Here is a 14,210-nt window from a genome sequence, read left to right as displayed (position 1 = left end):
TTGAATTAATTGTAATCAACTGTATCATAATTATATTATCATGGTGATCAATTAAGATTATTACAAACATTTAATATCGTTTTAATTAGAAAATACAATTTAAATATTTTATAATCTTAATTTCAGTAATAATTTTTGAATAAAGTGACGCATTTTTTTTTAAATATAAATCCTAGACTTATAGACGAAAAACTATTACCTACAATGAAATAGACATACACATCCAAAACAGGAAAATCTCTGATTCGTAAATCATAGCATCTTACTCTGGATGAGGTTTTTAATACTCATATTTAAATAAACCATAGTTTTTACGGATAGTAACCTACGTGTGTTATATCTATAAACATTCAAATCACGCAGACAAAAACATTGCCAGCTCTCGGTATCCCGAATCAGTTTCGCTCTCGATCGGCCGTCAAACGGGCCGCATCGGCAAAAATGTGCATAATTGGCGACGAAAAAACCCTTCAAAAAGTCAACCTCCAAATGTTTGGAAAAAGTGCATCATATACAGGTTGTGACGTGTGAGACACATGTCTAGACACAGCGTTAGAACTATCATCTAACACGCTATGACACGCCTTTATAATTTTATTTCATAGACCAGCAAACGATGATCACTATTAATTGATTACCACAGAGCAGACACAGTTCTTAATCTAGGATAAGCTGCCAGAACAAAAGCAAAAAATAGTAAAAATAGATTAGAGAGGAATGGTTATATATTATCTCACTTAAGTCACAACGGCTTTTTATAAGACTATACGATCCCTGAAAGGATAATCTGAGTACTTTTTCATAATAATTTCGAAGGTTTGTGAAGTCTCCCAACCCGCATTAGGCCTGCGTGGTGGACTAAGGCGGAATAGTGGAAGCCCGTGCCCAGTAGGACAGTATAAAATACAGGCCTGAAGTTATTATCAGAGATTTTATATAAAATTCGATTTTATACATCGCTGTGTCAATATGATTTAAAATAAACATAAATTACTAAAATGTGGGTAGCTATGAAATAAATAACCGACATATAACCCTGACGCCACTCTGCAAGTTATCAGTACCAGAAAGAATTTCGATTAGACAACATTTACCAATTTTACGGAACACAAATATTTGCCTCGATATTAACCGTACACGCGACTATTTCTTTACCGACGGTTGATCGTAACCGGACAGATTATTCTAAATTCAAATAACTGTCAAATTCAAAAAGGCCAATGAGCGTTCGATAACTGCACCAGCATATGTAGCTAACAGCATTTTATTCCTAATTAATCTCTATTCATGTAGGTAATCAATTCAGGATAAATTGTCTAAAATATCAAAAGTTCTAAATAAAAAATTACAAATACTAAGCCCAAAAACTGACCATACCCTGTATATCGATGCATTTCTATAAGGGATTGATTTATTCAAATCGAAATGCTTTTGATTGTGCCCTCGACGGTCGGCCGCGATTATTTGTTTTTCAATGGCAATTATATTTTTATTTTATTATATTAAAAACGCACCGTTTCTCGCATGTTGCCAGCCCCAATGCCCGATCAAAGCCCTAATATTTCCGCGAAATCTGTCTGAGATTGCCAGATTAGAAAATTAAATGACCACTTGTGCTAAACGGTTAATGCGTGCAACATTTTCGCATGATTATGCTGTTACAATAGATGGTGGACGGTAAGATGTACCCAATTGACGATATCATGTAAAATCAGCCTCAAACTTTAGAATTACATATTAGCCAATAAAATATCAATGCATGCATACAATAATTAGCAAATATATATACATTTTTGTAACTGCAAACTATACTTCAACTATAAGTATGTATAGTTCGGTCATTATAAAAACGAATTACGTGCTTTCGTTTAGATTTGTTTGTTTTATGGGGTTGATCCTTAAACCTATACCAATACAATATGACGGGAAGAGAAACTTTTGAGGATTTTTAGATGCACTTTTTGCACATTTATTACAATAACAAAAATATAACATTATGATGACACAGAAGAACCCCGAGGATGCCAAGTACACCGAATATCAAGTAAAGATAAAAAACAACTCATTACAAAAACTATCTGGGATCTCGGGATGTTTGTGTAACATATTGCAATCAATTATTTTATTTTATTCATCAATATATAACATAAACTATTTGTATTCAAATAAAAGTTAAATAAAATTACACATACTTTATTATTTTATTATAAAAAACTTTAGAGACTTAAATAATAGTATAATTATTCTTCGTAGTGTCTAAAACAATAACATTAAAACACTCGATAATATTATGCAAATTTCACATCAACAGCAGCTGATAATGTCAAACGCATTCTTTTTATGTTAATTTTTTCAGCTACGCCGCGCATTTAATAAAAAAATATGCAAGCCACCTGCCCTCAAAAAAGTCGTATATCTACCGACAAACCACTAAAAATCGCACGACGCGACAAAAAAAATGTCATCTGCATACAACATCTGGACACTATAAAAAGATACCTTCGACTATGAAAAAATTACTTGCTAAAATGCTCGCAGCTCACAAAAAAGTTTAAACAAAACTAAAGGTTTTTTTGCATTGGCAATTCCTGATGCTTTAAACGCGGCATGTGCCACACTTCCGCTATGCCGATAAAAAACTATCGGATAATATTTACTTATTTTGATTGATAACGTTTAATATACTGTTTGGAGAACAAATTAAGCATTTTAAATATGCTTTGTTCTTATCCGTTTTGATGATAAGGAATTATAACACTGGCTGTTGTCGCAAAATGAGAATACGTTAAGTTCTTTGATATCGTTGGAAACAGTGGATTTGATTAGGGTGCTTATCCAAAAATAAATATTTCTTTAGGGTAGATATTACATTATAGTAGATAAACAACTACAGTTTTTATTTAAAAATATTTAATCAGCGCCTGGCTTCCATGGACTATACAGCCAAACCTTAAACCCAGCATTGAGAATCGATGTCTCTTTAAATTTTAAGACTGAAGTCAACAGTTATTTCATGTTTGTTTTCAAAATCTTAAAGAAAATAGAAGCGAGAATTAAGTTTTTTAACGTTACTAGATCTATGTGATTTTCAGACCTAACAAAATTCACGTGCTTGTTATGTAATGAATTTGCATTTGTTGATAGGTATTCATGGATAGAAGTAGTCACAATTGTATTAGCAATGTATTCAAACGACATGATTGCTCTTCACCAATAATATAAAAGATTTAAAGACATCACAAATATGAACATCTATGATTTCTCATTTTTGACTTAATAAAAAATAGGTATATGGAAATTAAAGTAATCCGTTTTAAAATTTAAATGTACTAGTTCAAGTCACCAGCAACAGCAGTTTTAGTAAGTATCAACACTAAAAGCGCAATCGAAGGCTGAATTGAATATACACACTGATGTACCTTCCATCAATTGAGTGAAAGGAGGCATTTTTTATCTATATTTTAAATAGCAGTGCATGATTACTATAAATATGACCATTTATTCGGCTCGTTTTTTATTTTTGTCAGTCAAAAAGCAGCTGAGACCTGCGCCACTACATCTGCTCTTAGCTCCACTGTCATTAGCCACATGCTATGGCAAAATTAATTTCAGTACATTTCACCGAACACAAAAGACATAAAAAACATATCGTATGGCACCGCACGCTTCCGTAAAAAACGAGAGTTTGCGCACGAGCTATGGTTTTTTAAGTTTTCCTTTTCTACGAGAGCATTGGACAATTGATGATCGAATTAAAAAAAAAATCTGCTAATACGTTGTATTTGTGTGGACGTGACGTGATGATTATTTTATATCAAGGAAAACTTATTTAATATTTATCTATGCAAATATTTTACATAGGTCTAAAGAAAAAATATATAATTATTCATTTTTTACGTCGACATGTACACTTATTGACTTTCTTTTCGTGTGTTTTCATACCTCTTCACAAAGAGGCGAAGTCTGTCAACACTTATAATACAGAACTACTTACATGACTATTAATCGTATAACAATGACCTGTCTTTATTTACATTTTGTCCTCGTCTACCATCAATCCTGAGAAATTATGTAGTCGCAAGAGTGATTTGATATGGGATGAAGTTATTGCCATCCTGGGAACAAATTCTAAATATCAGCTAACGGATATTTTTTCACATAGAAAAATGCACAAAAATTACGAAATAGGGCATTGAAATACACGGTTGATACGGCAAATATACTGCCACTAGACCGGCAAGGTAGCTAAATGTGCAATTAATAACATACGAATTCCTGAATACATTTTAAAACATATAAACAAAAGCATATAAAAGAACACTGTAAAAATAATCGAACCACATCCACTCAAATATAACGCAGTAAACAAACCACGGAAGTGGCCACAATATGCCTCCTCTTCCTGTCTTTTTACCTTCCTTGCCAAATTGTATTTTTTATTGATGCGTTTTTTACGATTTTTTCATCTTAACAACAATTAAGACGGGACGCGTAGCTCGTGCCGCGGACAGCTGTTGGCTGTATAATTTGGCTTTCCTTGCTTCTGCTCTTATGTGATTAAAAACATTGTGATGCTTATGAGTGTTATGCACTCAGAGTTATGCAATTATAATATAAAAATCTTTTGCGATAGAAAAAACCGTTCGTTTTCATAAAATTTAGTCATTATCATATTTTACTTGTTATGTTTTGAGTCTGTATTTTTATGTTCCAATAAATAAATAAACTCAAATTAACTCACATTATTCACAAACATCTCGTAAATATTCGCGAAACCATTTATGAAAACGTTTAAGATAAGATGTTTTTATTACAAAATTGTATAGTAAAACTTCTTTGCGTTTAAGGTGATAGCTTAAGGTCCATTTTCATACATTTTGTTTCACCTTTAATCTGGGTAACTAAACAAGTATTGACAAGTAAAGAATTTAAATTCACGTCTAGTTAATGATTAGTTCTCGCAGTTGAAAGAAAAACGTAAAAATAATTAACATGCATGGATATTTCGGCCTTTAAAATTTCGTCGTATTAAATTTGCAGTTTTCAATTCTGATGTTCTTCCGTTTCGACATTTTCTAATTTGTATCTTCCTAAAGGATATAACAATAAACTAATTTGATAATGGAGATTAAAGATGATTGCTAGTACTTCCTAATGGCGCACAGTTATAGTTCCCGGCGAGTCTACGCTTTTGTTGTTTAACATAGCCACAATACAATACTTACCTACATATATCTATATGTCGTTGAGTATTTTCACTTAAAAATCATCGCAAAACTAATATCTCATTGGTGGGATTGATATAAATATTATTTTAATAAGTAATAATAATAAGTTGCCAGTAAAATTTTTTATGTAATAAAAAATACAAAATGGACCTAAATGACCTTCTTCTGGATTTGTTTCTTGTAAAGCCAATGTTTAAAATATAATTATATATATCATGATTATAAGTAATATTACGAACTTCTAGTTTCGTTGTTATACTTTTTCCGATAGATGCGTATTTACAATAAAAAATAAGTATTAAGAAATATTTTCGTGATTACTTGGTGTTTCTAGTTCTTACTAGAAACATCACGGAACCTCAAAAGACCCTTGTGCCCTAGCAAGGCCAACTGTAAATTTGATCAGCCTTACATGGAACCATTGGCTTTCCTAGACACACTACATAATATATTCAAATTAAAATATTTATATTTTTTTTAGTACCATAGCAAATCCGTATATGAATTCAGAGTAAAAAAAAGAGAAAATAATAGTTTATTTACGTAAAAACTTAGGTTTTTCTGTAAGCATGTATAATAATTTTAGCATTGACGATTGAATTCAACAAAGAGTTTTACCGCATTTAAAAAATAACACATAATAAGTCGATGGGTATTTGTGAAAACAAGGCAATTTCTCAGCGCATGGAAATAACTACAACTTTTTAATAATTAGCATTAACATGGCTTTTTTTGGTAAAACCACGGTAAATAAAAGTAAAGTAATTACATGATATACTTATATACAGAATTTTCACTAATTCCTATGAACAACCTTAATCAATCACCATTTTAATTAATTAATCAGTATCATGTACTTAAATTTCTTCTTTAAGTACAGTCGTTGTGCCGGTTTGCGACCACTTAGTTGAGTTGTTAACTTGATTCCAGACTCTCAAAATATATATTTCACATGTAAAATAGATGGCAAGCAGATAAATTGGTCTTAAATACAGTCTAGTTGTGAAACATAAGAACATCGCACTGCCATTTATAAATTATGAAAAATAAGGGTAACATCCAAAAATTTCAGTTTACGACCACCTATTGCAGCATGCGACCACTATTTTAAATAAAAAATTTAAAATAATAAAACAACTTTCAAAAACACAAAACATTGTTTTATTTCAGTCTTTAATTTAACTATTATTATATTTTAAATTATAATCAATACGAAAAGTACTTAATCACCTGATTATTCATTAGGAATCTTGTGGTCGACTTCCGAAAATTCTTACTAAAGCAGCTTAAATAGCGAAACATATCTTTGCATATTGCATACACACCCCTTTCAATTAACTTGTAAATTGAGCGATCTTTTTTTATTTGAGACTAAGCGGTTGTTATAAAATTGTGTCGAATATTATGCAACAACTGTCCAATTAATATTAAAAGAACCTAAAGCTTTTTATTTCGAAAAGAAAGGGTATTGTCTGAACTTAAAAAAATCTATTCGGTGAAGTGGTCGCTTACTGGAGCTGGTCGCGAAATCAGCGTAATGACCCTATAATTCATCAATAATCATAATTTTTTGTTTAAACTCGCAAAATCTAAAAAAAAATATTACTTACACAAATAAAATGGAAAACTTTACGTACCCGCGGAAATAGCATCATGGCCGAAATTGTAGAATACCATGACCACACAATTTCGGAGGCCAAAGGCAGGACAAGGCAGAACATTATACTTACCGGCTGTACGTCTTGCTACCAGCCATTAAATAATTTTTCGATAAAAGACCAAAAGCCCAAGTCAACAACTACTGCAAACATTACTTACCTAGTCATTATCACTTGCTAGCACATTAGGGTCTTCTACATACCTATTTAGCTTAATTATTCAGAGATCTCTATCTTGTTATCGAATATCTTATCAAATTAAACGGCAGAAGCCTTGTTGGGAGTGAAACGGACTTCGGAGACGAATGTCCGCAGCAGGGTACACACCTTCGACTTTTCTACAGGTATGTGTGTATTTTTTGTTAATTACAGCTTGCTTTAACGGTGAAGGAAAACCTCTTGAGTGAACCTGTATACTTAAGAAGCACTATATAAGATTTTTTAAGGATATGTAAAGCCTGCCAATCCGCACTAGGTCAGCGTGGTGGACTAAGGCCTATTTCATCTCAGTAGTAGAGGACGCCCGTAACCAGCAATGGGACACTATATAATACAGTATTGTTATAATAATTAAATTACAAAGTGTTTTCTTCGTTAAATATTTTTGGCCAAAAAAGTATATTATTTGTTACACGTCCTATTTAATAGGTAAATCTAAATTTGCAAACTATGATATATTTCAAAAATTAAACAACATTATAAACACAAACTTTATGTTGCACAACAAATTATGTTCGGCCAAATGGCGTGGAAGAGGAACGGGATTGATAAAAAACAGTGCGATCTCGTGCCAGATAATTAAGGCTTTTGAGGAATCATTTTATTATAAAAAATGTTTCGCTTTACCTGAGCTATCAAAATTCTCCGCTTATACAGGTCGATGTTTTTCTGTCGCATATTTCTTAAACTAATTTTAATATTTTATTTTTGTGTTTTTAAATATAATTTAAATATATATATAAGCATGTTCATGTCTTAATTATTATTAATATGAATTACTTAAGTCTTACATTAAATTTTATATTAGAACACCAAAAAACCTGGACCGAAACAAAATACTTTAAAAAAATGTCTTCATTCATGTGCGACATGTTTAAACAGGGCTCTGAATATCAAAATAGACGTTTTTGTTCTTATTTTATTACTTTCCCTTTAACAAGCAGCTTAAAAAACACAAACTTACACTTATAAAACGATATACAATGCGGCTTAATATTTTTTCTCGTGCGTTTAAAGATCGTACGTGTTACGCTTCTGTCTATCTCCTGCTTGGGCTGTGAAGACAATTTATATACTTTATTGCTTTAAATGACGAGACGATGGGACGAAACGAACTTGGCGTTCATCTGATGGTAAGCGATACGTCGGTCCATAAGCAATAGAAACACCATAAGAAACCTTGAATTACAAAATATTTTTTTGGTATTCCACTGTGCTCGCCATCCTAAGACAAATCTGTTAAGTCTTATTATATCCAGTAGTTAAACTGGATACATTGTCCTTCAAACCGTTATATTATAACAATGACTATACATTGCTGCTTAGAGGTAGAACTAGACATTGCAGTGGTACCTACCCAGGCGAACTCTCACATATGAGAGAACTAACACTAGTAGTACTTATTTGTTATTTGCTAACATTCGTTTCAATCAAAAGAATAAAGGACACGCCATATTCGCGTCTATCCTCACCAAGCGGGCGCAGTCCGACTCTATCCGATATATGATCGCTAAAAAACACCGGACCCACACACTTTTTACCGATATCCAAAGAAATTTATATAAAAAACGTCCGATTTCGCAGATGTTGATTTTATGCACGTGTTTAGAAATATTTTTTGCCGCCAGTGTGAGGTCTCGATTATGAAATTGTCTTAAAATGTTACAAAACGTTCTTAATTGGAAATTTGAAAACGCGTATAGCTTGCAGCTGTTGCATTTTGTTTATGAATCGCTTTTCGGAATTTACGATACTTTTATTGCAAATGGAAAAAGTGGAACAACGTTCAATTATTTTGTTTGAAAAATCACATTTGTCTCTACAATTCTCTACATTTTTCAACTTTTATTTCAAGTAAATCAATCGAAATACACTGCGGTGAATAACAAAGGTATAAAAATGTGGTAATTCATGAATATTTCCAACACTAGAATTTAAATGAACCGATACCTTATGACCATGTTACCAATAAAAGAAGGATTTCCCACTTATAAATAATCAACAAATTATTAAAACAATAATTTTGTAATCCTTATTAGTAAAGTAACATAAACAGAAAATCTAAGAAGTGTGTATGTTATTTTGTATGGTAAGTGCGTTTTTATTACAATATCAGTCATACTATACATAATATGATATAAGTAATATATAGAAATACATTTATATAATATACACATAGAGCATATAAGGTGAGTCGGGGGAAGTGCGCCATAAAATTTTCATAGCTGAATTCAATGCAAAATAATTTATTTTTGTGCTGACTTAAGAATTTAATTTTATTAATTTAAGAATATTTGGTATTTTGTGATAACAACCTATAGCCATTCAAGGAAATCGGACCATAAATTAATAATATTTTGCTCAAAGTAAAAAAGGGTCGTAGGCGCACTTGCCTCCGGAAATGGGGTAAGTGCGCCTGTGTAAAAAACGCCAATATGAAACATTATAAAGAAAACACTCATTTTAGTCCATAGAGAAATAAGTTTTACTCGCATTGCTCTTGGATAATTTTTAATCACTCAATATTATAACAAACTATGGCTGTCAAATCAAATTCGGGGTAAATGCGCCATATATATGTAAATCAGGGCTTCAAAACATTTTAGATTTTTTTTTGCTATATAAGATTTTTGCTAAGTATATTAGAGTTTTGTGTGCGGATGTGTTGGAATAAAAAAATGGTAGCCCTAATATAAAATCCATTTTACTTCTAAAAACTAAAATAACATACAAAAATGTAGAAATTAACAATTTCGAATGCGTTATAACTCAATTACTTAGAATTTGGCCTTATGACATTTGATATGTTTTAGCTGCATTATATCCAGATAACGTGCCTGATCGAACAGTTGGAACCTATTCACGTAAAGTTGCTCTAGACCAAGGTATTTCAGTTTTTCTTTTGTAAAAACGAATTAACTAATACGCCCTTTTATTTAAGTCGGCTCGAAACAAAATACCTTGTGTACAAAAAATTCTGCTGTTAAGTATAACATTTTTATAATAATAATACATATTAGTAAAACTTATTCTCAAAAAGGTTGGTTATATATGGATTAGGGGCAAGTGCGCCATACGACTATTAACTGTGGCGCACTTGCCCTACTCGACTATTTTTAAGTACATTTTTTCGCATTGCTAAAAATCCTTTATTTTAGTATATATAAATAAAATTCGGGCAGGAAGTTAAAATAAAAGGTTTAAACTATGTATTCACCGTACTGGTTTACAGAAATATGTTAAATATCTTGAAATATTTGATGTTATCTTTCACGGGGTCATCTCTGTTTACAGGTCTAAATGACACTTAAAATAAAATGGCGAATAAATCGTATTAAAATGAACATAGCCATTTATGTTTTTTAGTGGAACTGTATTTCAGTTAGTAGCATAGATATAAGATTGCGGTAATTGTATAACATCAACAGTTTTCGATTTTTTTAGGGTAGGTGCACTTACCCCGTCGGCGCACTTGCCCCGACTGACCTTAATAATTTATTTATGTCTATTTGTATGTTTAATGACATGAAATTCTTAAAACATATGTTTTCCTATGTATATGAAAATAATAATAAATAGGTATTATTGCATTCATAAAATGTATTTAATTTAAATATTATTTCAACGCCATCTAGTAGAGCACTTTGTAACCAAATTATGTACTTAAACATCTTGCAACTTACAAATTATGAGAGTTCTTATAACTACACCTAGATGGCAGTAAACTAAACATTGCTCCAAGACTCTATATACATATTATGTATAAAAAGGGCATAATACGTATTTACAACACATATAAAAATAATTTTTAGCTAGCCAGAGAAGTAAAAAAAAGTCGCGTAATTTTTGAGTAATTTAAATTATTACGTGTGCAACAGAATAAAACAATATATTATAGAAACACTTCATAATTTTAAAATATTACCTAGCTACAATTAATTTATGATGGATTTTTCATTCAATAAATTAATCTTAAACTTATTATTAAAGCAGTTTAATATACGAGAACTTAAAATTACTAAACACTCAGTTTATCGCGTTTACAAATAAATTCATCAGTCATTGAACACACCTCATGTTTACCATTATATTTGTCTGAATTATACCTAAAACTGTATTTTTTCATTTCATCTATTATTTCCAAGAGGCACGCACACTGAAAAGGATTGCCAGCGATATCAAAATCGGTCAAGATGGCCCTTCTAGAAAATCTGAGCTTCTTGAAAAAGCCACTCTCTAAAAATGATATTCTATTAGAGACTAATTTCAATGTTCTTAAATTAGATCTAGGTAACAAAGCATTTAATGGAACATACTCTATAAAATTATACGACAAATCCATACTTTGTAAATTAGGCATACTCGTAAATAAATCTTCAGGAATTTCCTGAATCCTATTAAAAGACATTTCAAGGAAATTTAAATTCCTCAATGAGCTAAAAACAGTCACAGTAATGTTTTCGATCCTATTATTTTTTAGATCCAACGACTCTAGATTTATCAAATTTACGAACGTCGATATATCATCGATTGCTTCAATTTTGTTTGTATTGAGTTGTAAATATAACAAAGTTTTTAAATTAGGTTTCGTAGCAAATTTTGGAAATGTAGTTAGAGAACAAGCATTTAATTCCAAAGTCGTCAAGGCCGGCAAACCACTTAAAAGTTCATCGGGTGACTGAGACATATCATTCCTTGAAAATAATAAAGATTTCAACTTTGGTTTCTTATCAAATAGAGAAGGATTCAAATCTTTCCCCAAGAGTCCATTAGCTGACAAATCAAAATGGTTCAAATGAGACAATTTATCCAAGATACCTGACGCGAGAGAAGTTATTTTATTATCATTCAAATGTAATAATTTCAGGTTGGGTAACTGGTCAAACAATCCTAAAGGAATCGCGGTCAATGAATTGTGTGCGATCTTCAAGTGAGTCAATGTTTTGATTCCATCAAATACTCCAAGCTTTAGCTCTTTTATTTTGTTTCTTGACAAATCTATCACCTTTAAGCGAGGATTATTTGCAAAAGATTCTAACTCCACTTCTGTTATGCGACATAACTTTATGATTATCGAGTTGGTATCATTATTGTCTGATACAATTCCTCTTTTCAGTATGTAGTCGTTTTTCCCTGGTTCACAATGAAGGATACTATATCGACTCTTGCAGATTAATTCACCATTCAATGATATCACGTAAATAAGGATTACTAGAACAGACTTCCAAAGTCCCACTTCGGCCATTGTACGTAATGCTGGAAAAGAACAAATTCTGAGTTAAATGCAATTAATTAATAAGGCAAACCGTAATGCAATTAATAAGACTACCTTAAACGTATTGACGTGCACCTACTATGTCTATACATCTGTCCCACCTCAGGTTGACTGGTAGAGAAAGCCTGTGGCATTAGTCCACCTTTACATGATGATATGTATGAAGTGCAAGAAAATAAAAAAATATAAATAAACCTTAAGTCGATATCGTATCTTCGGTGTCCATACACAAATTATTTAATCACGCCTTTCTTTCCGAAGAAGTAATTAAAGAGGAATTGGAAGATGCACAACTAATGCGCTCAAACTTCACTGATAAATATCTTCCATATATGACAGGCGAACCTATCGCCATAGGCCCATGATATTAGGCCCGAATTCCAATCCCTAAATAATGTGTATTTTCCGAATTAAAAAACTAAAACAAAGTTCATTGACGTTTTAAATAAACCCCTAAGCCTACAATTTATGAACAGAGTACTCAGCGCCACGAATATACTTATTATAACATTAATGTAATATTACATTTTTAACATTCTATTTTAAGACAACGTGTTTATCTATCTATTTTGACTATCGTCCTTCAACGGTAACTAGAATTATGCCAGCCTGTCTCGCGCGATATACACTGGTACAGAAAGCAACTGTCAAAACACGTCATTGTGGTGGGGATTTCAATATGTATATGACTTGAAACTGTGGTATTTTTCTTGTGCTTGGGATAATCCGTGCCACAATATATTCACAATAAGTCGCTTTTAAATTATACGTATAATACCAAAACAAATTTTAATTTCTTACTATAGGTCATCTATAAATGGGAATTCCGAATTATGTCACAATAATTGTGAGCCAGCGTCTCGTTCATCTAGAAACAGCCAAGAGCTACTTAAACAATGTACTGTGAAGTCATGAATTCAATTCCCAAATCTTTGATGCGAATCGTATACTGAGAAGCTTTATATAGACAGCCTAGCGAGTTAACAATTGACTATAAACGCTAGCGAACAAGAATAATATAATTCTTTACGAATTCAATTTGGTTAATATATCATTTTTATCTTACAAAGCGAGCGGTGTTGCGCTTGCATTCACCGTGCAGAACGGTAAACTCTACCAATACTTACATGATATAAAAATAAACGGAAAATCCGCGGCGTCTGCTTCTACATAATATTAATATTTACCTTGTTTATTTAACAGTAGTCAAATCTTGATAAGTAATTATGTAACAGCACAGAAATTTAATCAATAAAATCGAGGATTCACCGCACAATCACAAGTATAGTATTTAACTGTTGTTCCATTAATGCCTGCCACTCTCTGTTAAACTGTTTTTCCTTGTTTTGACGCGACGCATATATTGAAAGTATAACTCGGCCATATTGCGTAAAGTAGTTGCTCTCAATAAATTCATAAAAGCCTAGAAATTATAGATCAATTTTTAAACTTTAAATAATGGAGTTCTGAACGCTCCTAATGGTAAAGTTAATCAGGTACCATAATTAATCACCTACGTTTCGTCATATTGACTGCTGAGACAAATATGCGTATATAAGTACACCTAAATTATTGAGATCAATGTCATACTCAGAAGTAAGAAGATTCTTGTAAATGTAGATTTGTTTGACTGCCGCGAGTGTCAGTATGCATACTCTGTTATTACGGATTGGAGCATTAAATATATCGAGTGTTTTCTTTTTTTCTTTTATGCAACAATGACGTAACGAGACAGTCGCTCCTTGCAATTGTATAAATAACAATTAAATTCTTTTTCTATTGATTATCGGCAATAAAAAAGGGCTTATTATTTTGAACGCCATTGACAAG

At 31.7% G+C, this 14,210-nt stretch overlaps 1 protein-coding gene across 1 annotated transcript; it reads right to left on the bottom strand.

The window, feature by feature from the left end:
- Window positions 1-11,071: 11,071 nt before the first annotated feature.
- On the bottom strand, window positions 11,072-14,010 carry LOC115442829 (SLIT and NTRK-like protein 4). The gene is made up of 2 exons (XM_030168004.2): window positions 13,568-14,010; window positions 11,072-12,361 (listed from the first exon to the last, which is right to left on the bottom strand). Exon 2 carries the CDS (start codon window positions 12,348-12,350, stop codon window positions 11,124-11,126), a length of 1,227 nt encoding a protein of 408 aa, XP_030023864.1. The 5' UTR covers window positions 12,351-12,361; window positions 13,568-14,010; the 3' UTR covers window positions 11,072-11,123.
- Window positions 14,011-14,210: the final 200 nt, after the last annotated feature.

This window comes from Manduca sexta, chromosome 18, assembly GCF_014839805.1.
Source record: "Manduca sexta isolate Smith_Timp_Sample1 chromosome 18, JHU_Msex_v1.0, whole genome shotgun sequence".
Classification (NCBI taxonomy): domain Eukaryota; kingdom Metazoa; phylum Arthropoda; class Insecta; order Lepidoptera; family Sphingidae; genus Manduca; species Manduca sexta.
This window is presented reverse-complemented; position numbering and strand designations above follow the sequence as displayed.

What these genes read in the sequence shown, in the direction of transcription:
- LOC115442829 (XM_030168004.2), bottom strand. Translation starts at nt 12,350, where the DNA reads ATGGCCGAAGTGGGACTTTGGAAGTCTGTTCTAGTAATCCTTATTTAC.